Source organism: Cheilinus undulatus, linkage group 11 (genome assembly GCF_018320785.1).
Source record: "Cheilinus undulatus linkage group 11, ASM1832078v1, whole genome shotgun sequence".
NCBI lineage: Eukaryota > Metazoa > Chordata > Actinopteri > Labriformes > Labridae > Cheilinus > Cheilinus undulatus.
The window spans coordinates 22,678,140-22,701,477 of record NC_054875.1 but is presented as its reverse complement, the minus strand read 5'-3'; the positions used below and the strand labels follow the sequence as shown (position 1 = coordinate 22,701,477).

General features: G+C 39.9%; 2 protein-coding genes across 3 annotated transcripts; one reads left to right on the top strand and one right to left on the bottom strand.

Annotated features, from left to right (window-relative positions):
• Nucleotides 1-3,366: 3,366 nt before the first annotated feature.
• atxn7l2b (ataxin 7-like 2b) lies at nt 3,367-10,231 on the top strand. 2 transcript variants are annotated; one of them, XM_041798647.1, is made up of 9 exons: nt 3,367-3,485; nt 4,103-4,174; nt 4,272-4,569; nt 5,420-5,595; nt 5,919-6,001; nt 6,154-6,365; nt 8,079-8,259; nt 8,543-8,664; nt 9,125-10,231. In XM_041798647.1, the coding sequence occupies exons 1-9, from the start codon at nt 3,389-3,391 to the stop codon at nt 9,693-9,695; spliced, it is 1,812 nt and encodes a 603-aa protein (XP_041654581.1). In that variant the 5' UTR covers nt 3,367-3,388; the 3' UTR covers nt 9,696-10,231. The 2 variants fall into 2 exon arrangements, with proteins under 2 accessions (XP_041654581.1, XP_041654580.1); XM_041798646.1 differs by having other exon boundaries at nt 5,420-5,667.
• Nucleotides 10,232-17,032: 6,801 nt separating this feature from the next.
• amigo1 (adhesion molecule with Ig-like domain 1) lies at nt 17,033-22,509 on the bottom strand. The gene is made up of 2 exons (XM_041798557.1): nt 22,165-22,509; nt 17,033-20,985 (listed from the first exon to the last, which is right to left on the bottom strand). Exon 2 carries the CDS (start codon nt 20,891-20,893, stop codon nt 19,361-19,363), a length of 1,533 nt encoding a protein of 510 aa, XP_041654491.1. The 5' UTR covers nt 20,894-20,985; nt 22,165-22,509; the 3' UTR covers nt 17,033-19,360.
• Nucleotides 22,510-23,338: the final 829 nt, after the last annotated feature.

Below are 23,338 nucleotides of genomic sequence, written 5' to 3'. Positions count from 1 at the left end.
CTTCCTGACCTTCACCAGTCCAGTCACACGCAGGTTATTTACACAATGTGTAAGTCTGTAAGTAAATCAGCCATCAAACATCAGAGCGTATTAATTTTCTACAGTAAATCTCTGATTGAAATTCTGTGGAACTTAAATTCTCTGAATAAATTGCACTTACAGACTGTACGTGTTAGCCCTTAAGTTTGGTTAACAAATTTCTGTGATAAAAGAATACCTGTTTTAGAATTTGATTTCAAGAATTGAAATGATTAATTGCCAAATGATGGAGACTCAACATGATACCTACTGAGTAAGAATAATTGATGCACTTTCCTTTTAATATAGTTGATTAAAAATTGCATAAAATTTGGTTACATAAAGAATTTTATATATATATATAAAAGTGGAGGCTATATTTGGATATTGTTATATACAGTTGCAAGAAAAAGCATGTGAACCCTTTGGGATTTCTGCATAAATTGGTCATAAAATGTGTTCTAATCTTCATCGAAGTCACAACAATAGACAAACACAGTCTGCTTAAACTAATACCGCACAAAAAATGATATGTTTTCATGTTTTTATTGAACAAAACATGTCAACATTCACAGTGCAGGGTGGAAAAAGTATGTGAACCCCTAGGCTAATGACTTCTCCAAGAGCTATTTGGAGCCAGGAGTCAGCCAACCTAGAGTCCAATCAATGTGATGAGATTGGATGTGTTGGTTAAAGCCGCCCTGCCCTATAAAAAACACACACCAGTTTTGAATTTGCTGTTCTCAAGAAGCATTGCCTGATGTGAACCATGCCTGGCACAAAAGAGCTCTCAGAAGACCTACAATCAAGAATTGTTGACTTGCATGAAGCTGGAAAGGGTTACACAAGTATCTCTAAAAGCCTTGATGTTCATGTGTCCATGGTAAGACAGACTGTCTACAAATGGAGAAAGTTCAGCACTGTCGCTACTCTCCCTAGGCGTGGTCGTCCTGTAAAGATGACTGCAAGAGCACAGCGCAGAATGCTCAGTGAGGTGAAGAAGAATCCTAGAGTGTCAGCAAAAGACTCACAGAAGTCTCTGGTACATGCTAACATTTGTGTTGACAAATCTACAATAAGTAAAACATTAAACAAGAATGGAGTTCATGGGAGGACACCACGGAGGAAGCCACTGCTGTCCCAAAAAAAAAAACATTGCTGCATGCTTGAAGTTTGCAAAAGAGCACCTGGATGTTCCTTCTGGCAAAATATTCTGTGGACAAATGAAACCAAAATTGAGTTTTTTGGAAGGAACACACAACGCTATGTGTGGAGGAAAAAAAGGCACAGCACACCAACATCAAAACCTCATCCCAACTGTGAAATATGGTGGAGGGGCCATCATGGTTTGGGGCTGCTTTGCTGCCTCAGGGCCTGGACGGATTGCTGTCATTGATGGAAAAATGAATTCCCAAGTTTATCAAGACATTTTTCAGGAAAACTTAAGACCATCTGTCCGCCAACTGAAGCTCAACAGAGGATGGGTGATGCAACAGGACAACGACCCAAAGCATTGAAGTAAAACAACAACATAATGGCTTCAACAGAAGAAAATTTGCCTTCTGGAGTGGCCCAGTCAGTCCTGACCTCAACCTGATTGAGATGCTGTGGCATGACCTCAAGAGAGCGATTCACACCAGACATCCCAAGAATATTGCTGAACTGAAACAGTTTTGTAAAGAGGAATGGTCCAAAATCCCTCCTGACTGTTGTGCAGGTCTGATATGCAACTACAGGAAACATTTGCTTGAGGTTATTGCTGCCAAAGGAGGGTCAACCAGTCATTAGCCTAGGGGCTCACATACTTTTTCCACCCTGCTCTGTGAATGTTGACATGTTTTGTTCAATAAAAACATGAAAACATATCATTTTTTGTGCGGTATTAGTTTAAGCAGACTGTGTTTGTCTATTGTTGTGACTTCGATGAAGATCAGAACATATTTTATGACCAATTTATGCAGAAATCCAAGAAATCCCAAGGGGTTCACATACCTTTTCTTGCAACTGTACATATATCCATTGTACATCTGTGTGGTAGTTCTGTAAGTCTGGTCAGGGCCGTTTCTAGGTTTGTAGGGGCCCTCTGCAAAATGCTGTCTGGGGGCCCCTAGTTTGCCAAACTACGATGGAGAGGTTCTTAATCCAGTAGATGGTCCACGAACATGCTAATGATGCATGCATGCATGATATGCATGATAACCTCTCCTATTAAAATGAAACATCTTAAGTTGAGCCACTCAAGCAAAATAACAAGGAAAATAAAAATCATCTTTATGTTAATAAGTAAAACACATATTGAGTGTTTTTAAAAATAGTTTACTGTAAAAGCAAGAACACAAACTGATGTCTCTCACAAGCTAACATTCATCCGAGGCTAGCAGAGGACGAATACACTTTTTTTTTTTGTGACCAAAATGAAAATGAGAAAGCTGACCTTTTTTTGGTTTTCAAACAGGAAATGGATCTGCTAGAAAATACACTGATCCAATTATTCCCACTATACCTGTTGGCAAACCTCACTCACTTATTATTATTACCTGTAGCTATTACATAAAGTCTAGACCGGTCTTTGTTGTAAAGTGTCTTGAGATATTTTTGGATATGAATTGGCACTATGTAAACTAAAACTTACTAACAAGATAATACTGTAAATATAAGACTTAATTGTGCTGCTATGTTACAGGCCAGAAAAACACAATACAAACAGCTGTATGATTTAATTACTAAAGACACAATCAATGAGATATACATACATCACTGACATTGGTATGATTGATATGTGAGAGAACATACTGGACACAATGGAGCTGTAAGGATTTTAATTTTTGTTTTAAAGTTATAGTATAGTTGTTTATAGTTATAGTGTAGTTGTTTTGTGTTATAGTTTTGTTTTGTAGTATAAAATACTGAAAGTTCATCAGATATTCTGGTAAAAAAAAAAATAATAAAGCAGAATCTTTACTAAAATATATCTTAAATATATTTTTATTTCTTTGGAGTTAAATTGAAAATTTGACATCTCTAACTTATCGTTTACATTCGTTTTTCACAAAATCTATTACAATGTTAACGTTTTTAAAATATATTAGTTGGAACATTCATGTTGATTTATGTGCCAGTCTGACACTGCCAGATTATTATCTAAATTTTGCACACCGTTACATAAATGATTTCAGGGACACTATGCTTTTGTCAGGGGCCAATGCAAATTTAAAAAGCATTATATGCAGCATTACTGTCAAAGTTTTTATATTCGTACCGTAGTTTGATATGTGCACGCGGCTTCACAGTAAGACGGCTGCGATTTCGGTGACGCGGAAGTGCTGCGCGTGACCTGACAGTGTCATCTCGTGAACGCGCAAGAGCAGCAATGGCCGCTGTGGATCGGCGGAATCCTAATCTCGACGACTTTGTCGGATTAAACTGGAGTTGTTGGGTAGATGGAGTAAATATTTTACCATCTGACGGTGAGTCACACTCCCTGCCCCACACCTGGTGTAATTAAATCCCAGTTTTTCTATTCTGTGATTTATTTTTTGTTAACGATACACACACGGCGGAATAAAGCGCGACCCAAACAAAAGACCCACTGGGTCCTAGTGCAGGGTGAGTTCGCTAAGGATGTTAACCGATAACAAACAAATAAAACAAATTTAATGTGACTGTTTCGTATGTATTTAATAATATAGTAATAAAGCACGGACCAGTTGGAGCAACGTGCCCGTGGACAGGTACAAGGACCTTTAGCAACATCTTGTCACACCAAACATAACAGCACTACTTAAGAAGGATTTGTCCAGTTTGCTAACAGCAGAATTAAGCAGCCAACAGCTGCGACTGCACCACTTCACAGGGTAAAGTCTGTGGATACATGGCAGGAGAACGACTATGAGGCACGTCTGTACTGGAAACCATTTACATTACTAAAAGTCAGCGTTAACCACAGAACACGTGCTGTTTTTAACATGTTGTTCCGGGTTTTAATCAGCACAGCTACCCAGATGTCCCACCACACCTGCTTCGCATTATAGCCTACAGAACAGCCCCATTAATATGATCTTTTATGTTTTTTCCTTGAATGCAGCTGACTCCAATGCTGAAGGCAGCAGCAAATATTGGTCGACTCGCTGTGAATCAATGACCCTCATGAAAGAAGGTGAAGATCAAAAAAATAAAAATCTGAATGGATCATGAGGTTGATCCATCAAAAAGGCATTTTTCATAACTCTGTTTCTCGTTTTTTTTTTCTACAGATATGCACATATATGGCCATTGCCCTGCTCATGATGAGGTATACCTAGTAGTGTGCAGTTACTGTGGGCAGGTGGTGAAGCCTCAGGCTTTTGAGAAGCACTGCGAGAGGCGACATGGTCCTCTTCCTAAGATCTGCAGCCCTTCACCTGCTGTTGCCTCTCAGTGGCAGCCTTGCCCTTCCTCGAATCTCCACATTTCTAGAGAAAAGCAGAAAGATGGCAGAATTCAGGGCGACAGTACCACCTCCTCAGCAGGTTTACCTGCTCACAAGCACAGGCTTACAAAGGACACAGTGAGGTACTGTGGAAGATTTTTTATTATACGTGGATGAAAAGTAAATAATCCCAATTTGAAAAATGGGTTTGATTTTATTTGATTTCCAGACTGTTTCTTTTCTCACAGATTCTACTGTCATGTGCATTGAGTAAGTTATCTTAAAGCAATACTTCAACATTTTGGCAAATTCGTCCATTGCCATAATTTCTATAGTCTTAGTAATAGGTTCATTACCTTTAGTTGTTGGTGCAAGCTGTTTTTAGGTTGCCGCTGCAGAGTTCGGACCTGCTGTGCCAACTCAATGTAAGCAGACGGTATTCCAGCTTTCCCTCATCAAACTCATCAAATACACAATCCACCAACTCCAAAACGCTCTCGTGGACAAGTTGTGACATGTACATTCACCACGCTATGAAATAATCATGAAACATTACGAGACGGAGATGTTTTAAAGTTAAATGCAAAGCCACAACTACACTCCAGACATGGCTGCTGCACTGTGTCACTCCGCCCAGTGGTTTACTCAAGAAATAGTTCTGAGTATTTGCTTCATGCATCGTAATGTTACATAATTATATGTTATTATTTCATAACGTGGTGAATGTGCAGGTCACAACTTGTCCACGAGAGCGTTTTGGAGTTGTTGGATTGTGTATTTGATGAGTTTGATGAGGGAAAGCCGGAATACCGTTTGCTTACATTGAGTTGGCACAGCAGGTCCAAACTCGGCAGCGGCGATCTAAAAACAGCTTGCACCGACAACTGAAGGTAACGAACCTATTACTAAGACTATAGGAACTATAGCAATGGACGAATTTGCCAAAATGTTGAAGTATCCCTTTAAAGTTCACTTCTCTTCCCACCCCTGCAGTTTTTCTTCCATGGAGAAGTTACCTCAAGAGACCCCTCCTCCTCACTCACTTAAGTCCTCCTCCACGCTGCCTCACCCCAGGGTTCCCCCCTGGCACTCAGGACCCCTGCCTCATGGCCACTGTTCCTCCTCCACATCTGTGCCTGAGAGACCCATTGCACAGAAGCCCACAGCTGGTGAGTCCAGTCAGTGTCAGAGTCCTCTGCGGGGAACAAGAACCTACAGTCGGATTAACAAAAATATTGATGGTGAGCTGATGCCTTTTGTTCTCCTGCTGCTTCTCTGACAAGAACCCTGAAACATTTAGCTTGGGTATGGCATCTTGTATACAACTGTAGTTGGTGATGATTGTATTTTGGATGTTGTTTTTTTTTTTGTTTTTTTTTTTTGCAGAAATGTCCTTATGATAGTCTGTTATGTCTCCATCAGCACAGATGGTGTTGACTCTCTGTGTCATGCTTTTGCGCTTTGACTTCTGTGTTTGCTTTCTTTCCCATAGAGAAAGAATGTGACCTGAACAAACACAGCAGAGCTCTGGATCCAAAGAGGAAGAAGCTGTGCAGCCGGGAGCTTATATGCAATGTAAACTCTTACTGCCTTTCTGGGACATTTAACCTAATGATATAAAACGTATTATTAATACACTATTACCAGAGTTAAAAGCTTTAAAAGAGTTTATTACATTTTGTGTTTAATGCCTCTGTTCTCCTCCCCTCTGTTTTCTTTCTGCACAGACTGATTCCATCCAACAGCAGCAGAAGGCATTAGGAAAGACTAAGACCTTTGATCAGCTGGAAGCAGAGCCTAAAACAGGCTCAGCAGGGCGAAATATTGAGCAACTTCCTGTAAAAACAAAAGAAAAAACACAGCATTCAGAGGCTTTTGAAGACAACATAAAAACTCAGAGCAATAAATGCAACCTGAAGAGCAGCTGTCATATTCTCAGGTATGGCATTTGTTTTTATGTTCTTATAAATCATCTAAATATATCTTGTTTGAACTAGAGCTACTTGAGTGAAAATGAGGACTAATTGCGATAGATGCTGCGATTTTGTAATCTCTGTGTTTATCTGCATCTGGAAGGGTGCAAATAACTCACTTGTAGTCTAACCTGTCTTTACCTACACACTAAAGATAGAAGAGAGGCAAACAGGACAACCAAATAAAATAAAAAAAATATTTTTCCATGAGACACAACAGTTTGTAAAAATTATGTTCTTGAAGCTCGTGTCAGAGATTATCATCAAGATAGTACAACTCTGAGGGGGCAGGTGGCCCCGTGGTTTAAGGTGTGCCTTGCGTACCCGGTCAGCCTGGGTGGGCCTGTGCCCCTTTCCTGCGTGTCTCTCCCCTGCTCTCTCATCCCTGTTTTCTATTCTATCCACTGTCCTCCACTATCTATAAAGATCTAAAAAAAAGAAAAAGATAGTACGACTCTGTAGCTGTTGTGTTTTTTATCAAAAAGTATTCAGACCCCCTTCACTTTCGATTTTGTTATGTTACAGCCTGATACTACCTTAAAAAATCTTTTTTTCTCATTAATCTACACTCAGTACACCATTATGAAAAAGTAAAAACAGAATTAAATTTTTTTTTGCAACTGTATTAAAAAATAAAAAACAAAATATCACATTTGCTAACTGTAAGTCCTCAGACTCTTTGCAAAAACACTTAAAATTTAGCACAGGTTCCTCCAATTTCCCTTGATGTTTTAAGATATTTCCACACCTTGATTGGAGTACACCTGCGGTAAATTAAATTGATCAGACATGATTTGGAAAGGCACACACCTCTCTGTAGAAGGCCTCACAGATGACAATGTACATCAAAGCAAAAACCAAGCCATGAAGTCAAAGGACCTGCCTGCAGAGCTCAGAAACAGCATTGTTGACAGGCACAGACCTGGGGAAGGCTACAGTATTTTTTTGTTGCACTGAATGTTCCCAAAAGCACAGTGGCATCTTTAATTCTTAAGTGGAAGAAGTTTGGCACAACCAGGACTCTTCCAAGAACTGGTTGTTCAGCTCAACTGAGCAATCCGGGAGAAGGACCTTAGTAAGAGAGGTGACCAAGATCCTAATGGTCAATCTGACTGAGCTCCAGAGATCCTGTGTGGAGTTCCAGAAGGGCAACCATCACTGCAGCCCTGCATTGATCTTAGCAGAAGCCTCTCCTAATTGCAGAACATATATGAAAGCCCGCTTGGATATCCGTAGCTCTAAAGTGCACTGTCAGCTGTGAGGCTTCATGCCCAATCAGTTTAATTTACCACAGGTAGATTCCAATCAAGGTATAGAGACATCTCAGCAACAATTCAGACAAATGGGACAAACCTGAGCTTAATTTCAAGAGTTTTTGCAAAGGATCTGAATACTTATGTCATTGTGATATTTCAGTTTTTCATTTTCAACAAATTTACAAAAATGTCTAAAATTCTGTTGTCACTTTGTCATGATAGGGTACTGAATGTAGAATAATAAGGGAAAAAAGACTTTTTTAGACTATCAGGCTGAGCATCAGGCTGCTACATAAAATCAAGAAAAGTGAAGGGAGTCTGAATACTTTCTGAATGCAGTGTATATACTGATGACACTTTTCTATGGCATACAGTGATTTATTTTTCTCATGTGTTGTATTCTTTCAAACTTTTGTTTTGCAGGTCCAGGGATACATCGGTAAGCTTTGCAGAGGAAGATGGTGACAGCACGGTGGAGGTGGAAGTGCAGCCTCCATATCCTTTCAACCAGACTCTGCTCTCAAGCGATGAAGATGAAGATGAAGATGAACAGGAGGAGGCTGAAGACCTGCCAGCCACACCCCTGCACCCCAAACCTCTAGGGGTGAGTGTAGAAACAAACAGAAAAAAAGACAGCAGTTAAACAGTTAAGTCCAGTTTTAAAGAATGTTGGAATGTTTTTCATGTTTGTGTTTTTTAAGAAAAAAGTTTTGCGCAGTGTGATGTTAAATGAAAAAGAGGTTATTTCCTCTCTTTTTTGCAATTCAGATAAGAAAAGATGACATTTTTGTTTGATTCTGTTCTTTTGAAAGTCTTCAGATATAGAAAGCTGCACCTTTTTGACGGACACATGACTTTGTATTTCTGAAACTGTTTCTCTTCTGCAGCTTTGTACTTTTGGATGCCGCACGTTCGGCTGCAGCATCTTCACCTTCGACCGGCGGTGGCACCACCTGCGGTTTGCCCTCAGTGCCATGTTTGAGCACCATGTCGGCACACACTTGTGGAAGTAAGTATTCTTGAATTTTAGACACAGTATCCACTGCAAGGTATAGCTGGTTTTATTCTTATAGATACTGTTTATCACATACCAAAGATTTCACCTAAGTCTAGTGTATTTACAGTTAAATTGTTGTTAAAAGCTGAAAAAAGAGGGTAGGATGTGGATTTGACTTATAAAATAAGCCATAGCATAAATGCAGTATCTTCAAAGAATGGTAGGATTAGATGGATTGCCAAGGTTTACTGACTTTCACATCAGCACATTAGAAAAGTTGAATGTGTTATCCTCTTTGAAGTGTATAATGATGCCAGTCTTGGTCACAGGGATGCCAACCTGTGTTTGCATGGATCAGCTACAGATTAAACTGTCTCATTAAAAATTAGGCTGCAGGTGATCCACCACAGAAATGTGACAATGTTTAAAATGCACAAAATGAACAGCTTTATGTTTTCACACAATCCTACAGGAAAATGGCACAAGTACCAAAAGGTCTCAGGTCACATCATAATACCCCTCAAATCTCTGGATCACCCATCAGGACAGGAGCCAGACTTCCCAAATCTTTCCATACCCTCAACCTTGATTCTACCTCATTTGGACAACAGGAAGCAAAACTCAGTCAGAGCTATGCTCACAGTAAGAAACAACCTTCCTCCAATTCCCCCGCAAGCCTCAGTCCTGGACGACCCTGCAGCAATGCTGTGAGGCGACCCAACAGGTCTCAGCTGAAGGAGGCGGAGCTTCTGCATGATGCAAACAGCGAGGACAAATCCTTCATACACATCAGAGATCCCCTCTTTCATGAGAAGGGTCAGCCACATGCCCCTTCCTCTGATGGACCATTAAACAGGTCCTTCCCCTTCAGACAGAACTTGTGTCCTCCTCAGCAGACAGTAATGGAAAGTGGCCGCACTGGTCACGCCCAAAAGAGAAAAAGCAGAAATGAGTCGATGCCACTCAGTTCATCAGCAACAACAACCTCTAAATATAAACGCTTGTCCCCCCCGTCCTGTTCCAAACTCCTGGCCTGGAAGTGAGAGATTAACGGCGATGCTCACACAGAGCCAAAGGGAAATATCCAACACCCAAACAGTACAAAGACCAGCAGACAACAGCAAAATATAGAGCGTACTATCAATGATTTTACTGATTCTGCTATTCCACCCCATCATGAGATAATGGTTCTTAACCTTCACTTGTTTCTTTGTTTTTGTTTTGTAACAGCAGTAAATGAATGAGAGTTGTTGTTGGCCCCTCATCTTCACAGTTTATTAAAAGGCCAGCCTTAAAAAGACATCATAGAGAAGAGGCCATCTGCATCATGCAGCTGTTCCGTGTGTGTGTGCGTTGTATGTTTGGGTTCACATTCAATCATGTTTTCATGATGTCATGCACAGACATAAGGAAGAAGTATTTCTCTGTTACTGTATTGTTTTTAAATGGCTTATTTTTCTACTTGACAAAATGTCTCAGTTAATATACAGCCTGTGTAAAGAAAGAAAAAATACCTCAATATTCTTTTGTGCTGCTAAAATGGAAGTAATTTTTTGAAGAAATAATAAAAAAAACATTGAAGCCCTCTCAAACAGTTTTTTTTTCTACTGTGGTTCTGTGGGAGTGGGGCGTAAAGACAGCATAAAGACTAATAAAGCATTTAGATTTATTATAGAGATGACTACTATATTAATCTGCATTAGCTTTCAGGTAAATCCATCATCAAGAAATGGAAGGAATATGGCGCATGTGTAAATCTGCTTAGATCAGGCTGTCCTCACAAACTGAGTGACCATGTAAGGAGGAGACTAGTGAGAGAGGCCACTAAAGACACCTATGATTACTCTGAAGGAGTTACAAGCTTCAGCAGCTGAGATGGGAGTGACTCTGAATACAACCCCTGCCTGGGTTCTTCTCCAGTCAAAGCTTTATGAGAGAGTGGCAAAGAGAAAGCTACTGTTGAAGAAAACTCAGATTAAATCTTAACTCACCAAAAGGCATGTAGGAGACTCTGTGGTCAAGTGGAAGAAAGTTCTTTGGTCTAATGTGACCAAAATGGTGCTTTTTGGCCATCAGACAAGACACTCCAAACGCTGCACATCACCACAAACACACCACCCCCACTGTGAAGCCCAGTGGTGGCAGCATCATGCTGTGGGAATGCTTCTCAGCATTGCCACTGGGAGGCTTGTAAACATAGAGGGTAAAATCAATAAGGCAAAATAAAGGAAATCCTGCAGGGACAATCTTATTCAGTCTGCAAGAGAACTATGGCTTGGGAAAAGATTTATTTTCCAGCAATACAATGAGCTGAAGCATACAGCGAAAGCTTCACAGAATTTGTGGCTGGACTTGAAAAGGGCTGTTAATGCTTAATCCCCATTCAACCTGACACATCTTGAGCAGTTTTGCAAAGAAGAATGGAGTGCTCCGATGTGCAAGCCTGACTGAGACATGTCCACACAGACTCAGTTCTGTGACTGCAGCCAAAGGTGCATCTACTAAATATTAACTTGAAGGAGATGACTGTTTTACAATCACTTATTTTTTATTAAATTGACATTACTTTGTAGAAATCTTTTTTTCACTTGGACATTAAAGAGTTTTTTTGTCAAAAAGCCAAATGATATTGACCGTGATTGATTTATAAAATTAATAAAAGGGTCAAACATCCAAGAGGGGGAATACTTTTTATGGGCACTGTACATAAGGAACGTGTACGGAGTCTGTGGGTAAATGAAGGAAAATTAAACTCCAGCCCAAACAACATATTGTTTCCTGTTAAGCAGGTAGCTTCTAAACCAATCAAGATCTAACCCAGACACCGCATGAGCCCTAAATTTAATCAATAACAAGCCATGAGCTACACTGTCAAAGACTTTAGACATATCAATAAAAACTCAAACTGTAAAATCAGTCAGTCATTGAGGTAGATGATTTTCACAGAATTCATACTGACAATTGTTTATCAGGTTATTGTCCTTCAGAATATTTTACTAATCAATATTTTTTTAAAGTATTATGGGAAAAATCCTATCGAAAATGGTCTATGATTTGAAAATATTTATGGATCATTGGTTTTGAATATTGGGATGACTGGCCCATCTCAGTTGATCTGGTACGTGTTTGAAGAGAATCATTGAAGATATGACACAATGGAAGTAAAATAGGGAGGAGGCACTGTTTCACTAATTTCATTCTTAGATCATCTAAGACCAACAGCAGTTAACTTTCAGCATATATTCTTTCTCATAGGACAAACAGTAGATGATGGTGGATAAGGAATGGTTATCAAAAGAGTTGAGTAAATGTCAATATTTACATGTAGTAGCGCACTACTTGAAATCGCCACTAGATGGTGCTAACCTATAAATGTTGCACTTCATTAAAAGCAGCATGTTCAACTTTCAGCTGCTTCTATCATGTTATGTAAGCACAGACTGTATAAAAATCATTATTATATATTTTTATATGTAACAGTTATTGAACATTGAAAGGGCTGATCTGATGATCATTACAATATTAGTTGCAGTGAGCTTAGATGTTATCCGTTTCCTGGCTTACTTGTTCACACTTGTCTCTTACAGCTAGATGTTTTCCTGCAGTTTGCTGGTCAGGGAAAATTCCAGTTAAGGTCTGAGTGAATAAAAAAAAAAATCAGATCAGACTTTGCAGCTCACCAAGGTAAACTCAGACAAGGTGTTGTGTTTTAAGTATTCCCAAACAGACCTATATTTACTCTTTAATCACTGCTGCATATTAGTAATAGTCTTGGTAATCTTAGAAAAATGCCTTTTGTGAAGGTTGTCAAACAAATAGTAAAATGATAAAGTGGTTGACAGTGGATATTAATAAATGAGACACCACAAAGTTTAAGTCTTCTTCTTTATTAGGTTAAATGATAAACTGGTGTTCTAATCTTTAATGCCTACTAGGTTTCACCTATCCTGCAGTCCAAGAAGCTCTTAAGCAAACCATGCAAAGCCATTCCACTTTAGCCGTGAGACCGATCAGATTTTATGGCGGAGACCATCCAGCTCATCCTTGTAACTGTGGTCAATAAACTGAGAGCTGTTAATGCAGATAAAAAGCTCTCATGTGTGGAGAGCTTTTAGCCCCACCACCTCAAGGATGCTTTCCTGTAATTTGCTATTTCATAGTGAGATAAATGGAGTAAGATGTTTGCCGGGCAGCGAGGGACCACCCCCTTCCCCTTCCCAGAACTGATCATTAAGAGCTAATGATCCATTACTGAACAAAGCCAATGGCCAGTGAACCAGAAGCACGAATCTCAAAGTAAATACGTGTCTTACTGATGCTGTTTTTAAATGCAGTTATTATCATTTAACATCACTTTATAACTGATGTTACTCCTGAGATGATTTCCGTCTTTAGATCCTATAAACGCCTGCTGTGTTCCAGGATTTCATTCATGGCTGTTGAGATCTCCTGATTTTCTCTCTCTGGCTATTATAAAAATATTTCTAGTCTTTTAATAGACAGAAAATTGTTGCTTAAACTGTTGTAAATTATGTATTTAAAGACTCACCTATATCCCCTGACATAGCAATCAGTCAGATAGATAATTGTCTTTTCTCCTGACTTATTTATGGCTTAAACAAAGTCAAATAGACTGTAAAGAACTGCCGGCTACATACTCACTACTGCCCATTAGGACTTAACACACTTAAAGCTCCTGTGAGGAAGTTTTAGGAGGTAATGAAATTGGCTTTAAACAATGTTGATACTTATAAATTACCTAAAATGCAAACAAGACTATAAGCAACAACATTGATTATTTCTATATGGTTATTCTTATTGCCTACAAATTCTGTCAAGCCAGACGAAGAATAGTTTTCATGCTAAAGATTCATTGTCTAAATGAATAATTTATCCTAAAAGTGTGCCCGTATTTCTACAGGACAAGATAATCAGGGACAAATCTTCCTGTTTAGTCCACGCGGGGCACGAAAATCAACAGGCCCTAGAATTCCTCACAGGAGCTTCAATGATATCAAAACTGGCAATTTTCCTATGCAAACATTTTCTGTTTTTTTTTTAAATATCTCATTCTTCAGCAGAATCAAGTGTAAAATACATCCTATTTCAATAAAAAAAACTAAACCCCCACCCCGCTTAAAAAATAAACATTTATGTCAAGACTCGAATGTTGAAACAGCTAAAAAATAGCACAGCAGCAGACAAAATGCAAAATGATCAACAACATTATAGATTATACAAGAATACAGTCAGTACACTGGTAGAACATAGTAGTACACAACTAATCAATACTGAACACACATAAAAGTGATTCTTAATACATATATATATACTGTTCTAAATATATAGAGAGATATATAGGAAGGCAGATTTGCTTTGGACAGAACAAAGCCTTGCTTCTCTTCATCAGGATGGATAGCACTTACATTTTTTTCTGTACAAAACTGAAACTTGTATTTAAGACTTCACCACCTTTACATCACTTTAGGCTTCAATGGATTGACACTGGCTCTCTAAAGGGTAAACTTATTATTTCTGCATGGTCTAGCAGTCTAATGTGTGCTATTTTACACCCATAATACCTGCACATAATTAGAGTTTTTAGCTGTTTCATTTTCTTAGAGCTGTATTTGGTAAATTCTCAAGAGGCCTGGAGTTGCCAGGTGATAAAATAGGAGTGGTTTCAGATTGATTTCAGAATGAAAAAGCAAGAAACAGCTCGTACATTTTTATTCCATGGGGGTGAAACCTAGGGCCTGGATCAATAAAAGCGGTCTGTCTGGGGTTGTGCTAAATGTAGCTTCATTTAATGTGGTATTTTTTGCTGCTCTCCCTTTCACTCTCTCCACCTGGTATTCCTATGTGTGAGGAACGGGATGATTCACACACCAACCTCTCTTATAAGTGTGACTTCCTCTTCTCACCCACACAAGGGATGCTGCGGTGCACACTGCAACTGTGAATATAACATCAATTTTTGCGTAAAATCCCACAGCACTGCAAAATGTGTGCATCCTTTATCATCTGAGCGTAAAACAAATTATTTAAATACAACTAGATATCAAATGGAAAACTAAGCAGGATTCAGTTTTATGTTTCCAGATTCATCCATTCTTCTTACCAGCCATTATGTATGAGTAGCAGAGCTAATGTTTAATGAAAGCTGCGGGTGTTTCCCTTACAAACAAATGACAGACGACTTACAGGGCATCACATTCATCTCCTAGCTGAATGATTGCTTTTGAACTTTGTAAGAGCAGGCACATAATGACAAGGGAACACAAACAAAGCAAACACATCTGGGCTGAACCTAGCCTGTTTGTTCACAGAGAGCCAAAGTGAATGGCTTTGTGTAGCTTTGATAAAACAGAAAGAAGCTCGAATCTATCAGAAGATCTAATAAGCATTTATACTGCTAGCTTTCTTGTACTGTGAAACAAGCTCTGCACTTAAGTCTGTTTTTCTTGTTAATTCAAATACACTGCTCCTGTTCTTGTTAATGAAAGTGAGCCATATATGAGGCATCTTGCATTGGTAATTCAATTTGCGATTATTCAATTATGCCTATCAAAGACAAGAGGTTTCCTGTCAGGGCTCACTAACATCAGCTCACTCCAGCGACCTACCAAAGTGCAAAACAGCTACATTTCAATTTAGTGTGACCCTGGTAATGGTCCATTTGAGCATAACGCAAAACAAAGTGCTTCATTCTATTATTTATGACCTATGACTTCCTTGAGGTTTATGTTTTTGAGTCCATGCACTCTCAAATAGTTCAGGCTTTTATGAAAGGTTCTTATTTTAAAATCTGGAGTGAAAAACAAAAGCATAGATAGCATCTATTAGAGTTAGCTTAACGTCCAGTGCTAGTGTTGTTTGCCCAAAATTTGACCTAAAGGATAAACATCTGTGAGCTTAGACATGATGGTCACATACAGTGTTAGTAAACAGATCCATATTTTTAAGAATAAAGCCAGCTAAAGCTAGTATAGATATGATTTGAGCAAGACTTTAAAACTGCAGAAAGGGCCAGGCAAACAGATACTTATTTTAAGGATCTGTTTGCCAACACTTATTTAAAGCTAGCATCTTCAGGTGTTTGCTGGGTGTTCAGCCTCATGCCTAAGCTAAAATTTGAGACTTTTAGGGCTTAAAACTGCAGAAAGGGATGGGTAAATTTTAAGTAGACAAGTGCTTATGTAAATTTAGGAAATAATAAAATGAGTTAAAGCAAGCAGCTATAAGCATTAGCTTGCTGTTCAACCTCTTATCAATAGTCCTTTATAGGTTGTTTTCACCAAGCGGTCCGGCTCAGTTCGGTGCATAACAGAACGCATTTTTTGGCGTTTCCATAGAGCAAAAGTTGGAAAGGGTCCCACAAAAACCGACCCGTCCCACTTTTCGGCACCCTTCCGTAGGGAAAGCCAATCTTACCTATCCGTACCAAAAAGGTGGAGCTACACACAACAACAATAGGGGCTGCACTGACGTCACGTCCGCATGGCACTCAGCTGCACCCAGCTGCAAAACATGGAAGTCTGTGCTATGAGGAGCCGGAGAAAACAGGAGAAAACTGACTAATATCTGCCTAAATGGGAAATATTTGGACTCGATGGAGGTCCAATTGTTTCCTAGTCTATGGATATTGATATCTGGCCACAAATCAAGTTCCCTGAAGTTTATCTGGACCTGATTTTAAGTACACAAAACAGAGCCTGAAGGCTCACATCAGCCTGATCCATCCGTGATGGATGAGAGACTAAATTAATGCATGAGTTTTGTGAATACGAAGCCTTTGAACAGTTCATTCTCATCTGTAACTAGTTATTAATCTATTTCTTACATTAGGTAACCTGTGAAAACATCGCTCTGTGGTTGTTGAACGTGTTTGTAGAACTTCAGGCTGCAGACTATTTTACAATGAGATGAGCCCAGATTTCTGACTTGATCTAGCTTGATTTTAACACCAGCCAAACTTTTCCTTTATTTTTAATGTGGCAAAATCTCACAGTACAGCTCTAAACTTTCATATTTTTTTGTATAAACTGTTCTAGACTAAATATGTTCACATATTAACGTAGCATTACGAGTCAAACTGGCTCTGTACACGTATTCCATCAGCTGAGGATCTGTACTGACAGCGGTTAACACCATTAAAATGTAGTTATTTTTTAAAATAGCACTTTCAGCTGAAATAAAGCTGTTTACTGCTTATTCCCTACTGATTTCTGTCACTCATCCTTTCTATAACTCTGCTGCTGGAACAGCTGACTCGCACTGCATGTGACTTTACATCCATCACCTTTACAGCCCCCACCCACCCCCCACCCCACCACCAAGTGAGAGCACAGGTGTCTGTGGAAACGCAAGCTAAATTATTTTGGGGTTTAGTGTACCAAACCAAACCAAACCGAACTGTATCAAACCAGACCCCCTGATGGAAACACGGCTTTAGCATATCAGTGTTTTAGTAACAGGTAGCACACACATTGGTAGCAGGCAGATATTTATTTATAATTTATGAAAGAATACTGTAGATTAAGCTAGCATTCTGGGTGTTAGCTTGGTGTTTAAACCCCTGCAAAAATCTGACCAACAGTTTGGGGCTTAAACCTGCAATGGGAAACATGTAAATTGTTTTTACAGGTGCTCGTTTTTAAGCGTATGGAAGAATGGCATGAGCAAAAGCTAGCAGCTATAAGCATTGGCTTGATGTTCAACCTCTATGAGTGATTTAGGGTAATAGGTGGAACACACATTGGTAGCAAGCAGATATTTATTTTAAATTCATGGAAGAATACTTTAAGCCAAAATTAGCTCCCTGGGTGTTAGCTTGATGTTTAACCCCCTGCTGGGACTAAACTCTGGTGAAGAGTTGGGGATGCATGTTTTTAAATTTAGCAAAAAATATCATGAGCTCAAGCTAGCAGCTATAAGCATTAGCCTGCTGTTCAACCTCCAATAAGTGGTACTTGGTGTTTTAGTCATGTGTCACACACATTGGTAGTGAGCAGATATCTACTTTAAAGAATACTGTAAGGCAAAGCTAGCTCCCTGGGTGTTAGCTTGGTGTTTCACCTCATCCTTATCCTAAAATTTGAGCAATACTTTTAGGGATTAAAACTTTGGAAAAGGGGCGAGTAAATTGTAAGCGGAGCTTAAATGATGTGTTAGATATGGGTTATAAATAAAACAAAACAAAACAAAAAAAAAACGCAGTTTGGAGAGGCAATCTATGATTTTCTGATTTCGCAAGGCTCTAGGAGTTTCTTTTGGATTTTACTGTACTTGTGTAATAGCTGAGAGACAAAATAACTTATCTATGGCATTTTTTAGCTGTATGGGAATACATCTTGCTCCTATATGGCTATACATATCTCTATGAATCAGTATAACACTGGGTTTGATGAATTTGAGTGCATGTAAGTTTCAGCTGTGATGTAGGATGGAGCTGATCTGCAGATATACTTAAGGGACCTTGTATAATGTGTGTTTATGATATGCTGTCTGTCTATCGATGACTGTCAACTAGCAAGTATGGATATATTAACAGCATGCTGATAGTGGTCTGTTTATGTCAGTCTGTGTCCCTAACACACGACAGGTCAGTATTTTTCTTAAGTAGATGCATTCTACTCTAATGTTCTGATAAAGCTAATAATGAGCCAGCCATGGTTTAAACCATAGACTGTATAAAAAGATAAACACAACACCACCCTCCAGGAAAGATAAAACATTGGGAGCTCCTCTTGATGACTGGATATCGTGTAGGTCCATTTAGCTACATGTTATCAGATGGGACATGGGTAAAATGTTGCAAGAAAATACTTAGCAAATTGACTTTTCTTAACTTGTTATTACACTGATATGTGCCAAGAGCTCTTCACCTGGAAATTTTCTCTCTAATTTCTTATCTAATGCCATGATTTACACCTCTGTTGACTAAAGCGGTTCCTATGGCTCTTTGTGCAATGGACTAACAGAGCAGAGGAAAAATGGTGAGAAAAAAACATTGAAAAAAAACTCTGACACAAGAGTCATTCAACTTTTCATAACTCTGAGTATCTGTTTAAAACCAATATGAGAATATATTCGTCTTTGGACTGCAGTAACCTGAGGGAATTCTGCTGTTTTATGTGTAAGTAAATGAGTGTTCTGGTGACCTGAAACGGACAAGTATCATGGCTCTTCAAGCTGATATGTATAATATGTCAGTATCTGTCCTAAGAGATAGTTTGGCCTCACTTATATGCAATCAGAGGGGGTGAGGATGTGTTGTGCATCTTTATATATGGTCAATGGTTTTCTAACCTCTTTTTCTTGATCTATACATTATGTGAATCATGTTTTTTCCCCAAACTGAAAGTTTATTCTATCACTTCCTGAGTGCTGATATTAACAACATATCTATTTTTCCTCTAATAACACTTTGTTAGTTTCTACTTCCCCTGTCCACTGCCTTCCTTCACAGTATGAATAATAAGTGCTACACATGAATATGCTGGAAAAGTCTTTCTCATTGTCATTGCAGACAACAAGATAGTTTGTTAATTTATTCCCTTTGAGATCCTTATTTCCATTACTCAGCAATGAGAGATGAAAATCCTTTCTTATTTTCCTTCAACAAGATTAGTCACAGATTACATGGTCTTCAACGTGCCTAACTTTTTGCCAGCCAATCAAATTCCTCTTCTTTGCCGATTTCTTCTCACACCACCATGGGAGTGTCAGAGAAGACTGAGCTGATGGACTCTGCTACTGACTTCTTCCTCTTCCCCTTCATAAGAGAACCAGCCTCTGCATCCATGTCATCGTCATCCTCATCTCCATTTGGGTTTAGCTTTCCATTTTGGCCCTGCAACTCTTTAGAGTCTATGAATGCCACATGTCGGTTCAGCTCTGCCTTGAGCGCCGGGTCCTCGTGGGTAGGTGTCACACTAAGCATGGACGAGTGAATGCTGTCCTCCCCTCTTTTACCCTTGGGACAGCAGAAGCAGCGGCACGGTGTCATGTAAAGGTACATGAGAACCAGCACCACACTAGCCAGGCAGCCCACTAAGGTGGTGTACGCTGTATTCAGGGTCTCCCCGCCCCCGTGCATGGTGAAGTTATGAACCTTCAGAACAATGTAGATAGTCTCATTAAACGTCTCACTCATCGCAAGGCAAGTGTAGGTCCCAGAGTCTTCAATCCTCACTGGATTGATCTGCAGACTCCCATCATCCAGCACTGACGCAGTCTGGTTGATGCCATGCGTCACCACCACATTTCCAGGCATCAGCCAGGTCTTTGACATTTTCCTGTGTTTGGTGTCACACTCTAGAGTCAGCTTTTGCTCCAGATAAGCTTCCTCATCTTTCTCTTTGAATGTGCTGCAGTTCATGCTGTCGCCACTGAGATCGAAAACACGCTCTTGGGTTTTCTGTGGGCCGGGCAGAGTGCATGTGTAGTCATCTTTGAAATCCACAGCTGAGTTGAGCTTTCGGATGTACCAGTGGGCTAAGAGAGTGTAGAGATCACAGCGACATATCAGGGGGTTGTTGTGAAAGTAGAGACCGTTTTTAATCCAGGCGGGCAGCACCTGGAGCTCATCGACAGGTAAAACCTTGATCTTGTTGGAGGATACGTCCAGGAGGCTAAGTTTCTCTAGGCGAGATCTCTCTTTGACAAGCTCCAGGGGAAAACGAGAGATTTGGTTCTGACTCAGGTAGAGCTTCTGGAGGTTGATCATGGTTACAAAAGCAGAGCGATCAATCTGGGAAATATGGTTATTGTAGAGCAAGAGGACCTCCAGGTTGACCAACGGCTCAAAGATGAACTCATCGAGCTGCCGCAGGTTGTTTGAGGACAGATCCAAGTAGCGCAGATATTTCACATAAACAAACGCCTCTGAAGACAAAAAACCAAGACGATTATGGCTGAGCAGAAGGTTATGAAGCTTTGGGAGTCTGACGGGGGTCCACTCAGATCTTAAAAGCTGTATTTCATTGTAGCTGAGATCCAGCACAGCTGTGTAGAGTGGCAGCCCCGTCGGGACGGTGCTCAGATTCATCTTGGAGCAGCTCACTATGTTGGAGGCGCAGATACATGTCTTGTGGCAGTTCAGGGTCGATCCGGCTACCGCTGTAGGCCAGAGGAGAGCTGCGCAGATGATGAGGCATAAGGCCCATGTCTGACGCTTTCTCCAGTGAGGTAATGTTTCCGACAGGCCGTCACCTGCTCCGGTGGAGGGCTGCAACATGCTAGTAACTGATCTAGATCCCAGGGAGGTTCACTACGATGCTGTTCTCAGAGAGCAGCATGGAAGAGCAGCTGGAGGATTCCCAGGCATCCCTGAGGAGAGGCGGCAAAAGAAACAAAGATGATAAAAAAGGATGAGAAGGCTGATATGTGTTTTCTAAAGATAGATTGATAGATCGATAGATCTTTCAAATAGATAGACAGAAATGTATACTCTCTATTTGAAAGATATCACATGGACGTAAATGCACATTCATGCCTTATCAAGGAAGCATTCAATTCTAACAAGACAACAATGTGAATGAAAGTGCCGATGTACCACCACCACATTTCAAAACACGTGAATTTGCTGTCCCTCCCACATTGATCAGAGCATCTTACACAGATACAAGCACTACATAACTGTTAGTGCTATTTAAAATCTTGTTTATTTTGGGTCTACATCACGGATGTGTGCAGATGCTGGGATGAAGCATTATATATTAGACATGAATGAATTCTTATTTTTCAATTAGTTTTTTTTTCTCTTTTTTATGAACAGAGGAGGGCTATTATGTTTTATTTTAAAGAAGCAAGCCTGAATCAGTATCTTAATCCTGTAGTTTTATGTTTATAGAAATGAATCAGATTTCATGAGCGTATCAGTTTTGCAAGTAAAAGCTTTATGCAAATAAAGAAGCATGCAGCAAGCAAAGCCTCACGTGTAAATACAGTATGTCTGTCTGCATCATCTCTTTTGCTCCATGCGCCATATCACCCAAAATAAAAACATCTAAGTCTTTAAGTCTTACAGTATAGCATAAAGTAAATACCCAATAGACACTAAAACTCTGCTTTTTTTTAGAGCTTCCTTGTGCAAATGTTGTATTCAGTACAATCTCTCCCGGCTGCTCTGCTCAATGCTCATCCTCCTTTAAAACAAACACTCTCTCCCTCTGTACACACGCTAGCCCATGTGCATTCACACTCCGGGAAAAACATGCATCGATTTTATTTCCTCTCCCTCTTTCCTCTTCTCCATTCTCTCTTCCTTTACCCGTTAAAAGGTATGGTAAAAAATATTATGCCATGCAATAAGTCAAAGAATGGCGACTAAAGAAAACATATGACATTGTGAAATCGTGCAAATGTTCAATTATGTCATACCGTGCAATGTCCCTGACTGTTTGCAACAGGGCTGTGCTAGCGATGCATTGCACCACTCTGCCTGAAAACAAACGCGCACATCATGGAAACGTGAGCGAAGAGATGGAGGGAGAACCGGAGTCTTACCTCTGAGCGGGATGCAGCGATGCTGGCTTTCATTAAGACAGCTCCCCGTCTGTTTACAATGCTGCTGCATTCAGGTCCACCGTCTCAATGAGTCTGTGAGCCTGCTGCTGCCAAGGGAAGCAGGGGTGAGGGAGAGTACCGGAGCAATCCTTGCCAAAATAATCCCGCACCACGCGACTTCGAGTGTGAAAATTACGCAAAAAAAGGTTACGTAAAGAGCACACAACACTCTAACTACAACTGATGAGTGGCTCAGTCTTGATCAGTCCCTTCTCTTTAAACGCAACATATTGCTCCGTACAGCCGTCCTTCTCGGCTAATTGGCCGCAGTTTGAGGTCCGGACGTCTCGCATCAGCAGCTGTGGAGAAAATGAGGAGTGATTGGTGTGGAGCTGACCAGCTTCCCCCCTGGCTCCTCGCTGGCCTGCTGCTGTCTGTGTGCAGTACTGCTGCGGCAGTGAATGCCGTGTTATTTCAGTGGAGTCAGTGCGCTCAAAGCCAGGAGGCGCTGTTTATCCGGAGTGAGCTCAGCAGAGTTACGCCGCGTAGACGCCAAAAAGCCGCGAGATTGTCCAAGATGGGGGAAGATATAAAGTGACAATTTAAGTTTTATTTAAGGTTATGCCATGGTTAAATGCAACAACCTAATATAGTAGAGGCACATTTACAGTCTCAGGTGAATTCAAACTGAAAAGTCCTGGTGACCCCCTGACTATTAACCTTTTTGTCATTATTATACAGGTTAAAGCTATTGGGTTAAGTTTTCATTGGGGAATCAAAGGGTCAGAAGTGAACAATGCCGTTTTTGAATTACCTAAAAAAGCAGAGAAAACATTCAATGACAGTAATGTCTATTTCTCTATTTTTACTGTTTTAGCCTAAAAGCACTGCTTGGAACAACTATTATTATTATTACAAGTACAACTACAGTTACTCTGATTGAAATTTACTTAAGCATTCAGTAAAAGTACTGGTCTATAAATCTAATTAAGTAAAAAAGTAAGTAATTTACAGTTTACTTTAAGTACTGAGAAGCTACTGAGGAGTTTTACTGTAAACTATGATCTTTCCTCATCAGCAAGTACAACAAGAGAATAGATCTCCAACCATGTTGTTCAGGTAAAGTCACACCTCTATAATAAAGCAAAACTGACTGTGGAAATTGAACTCATAA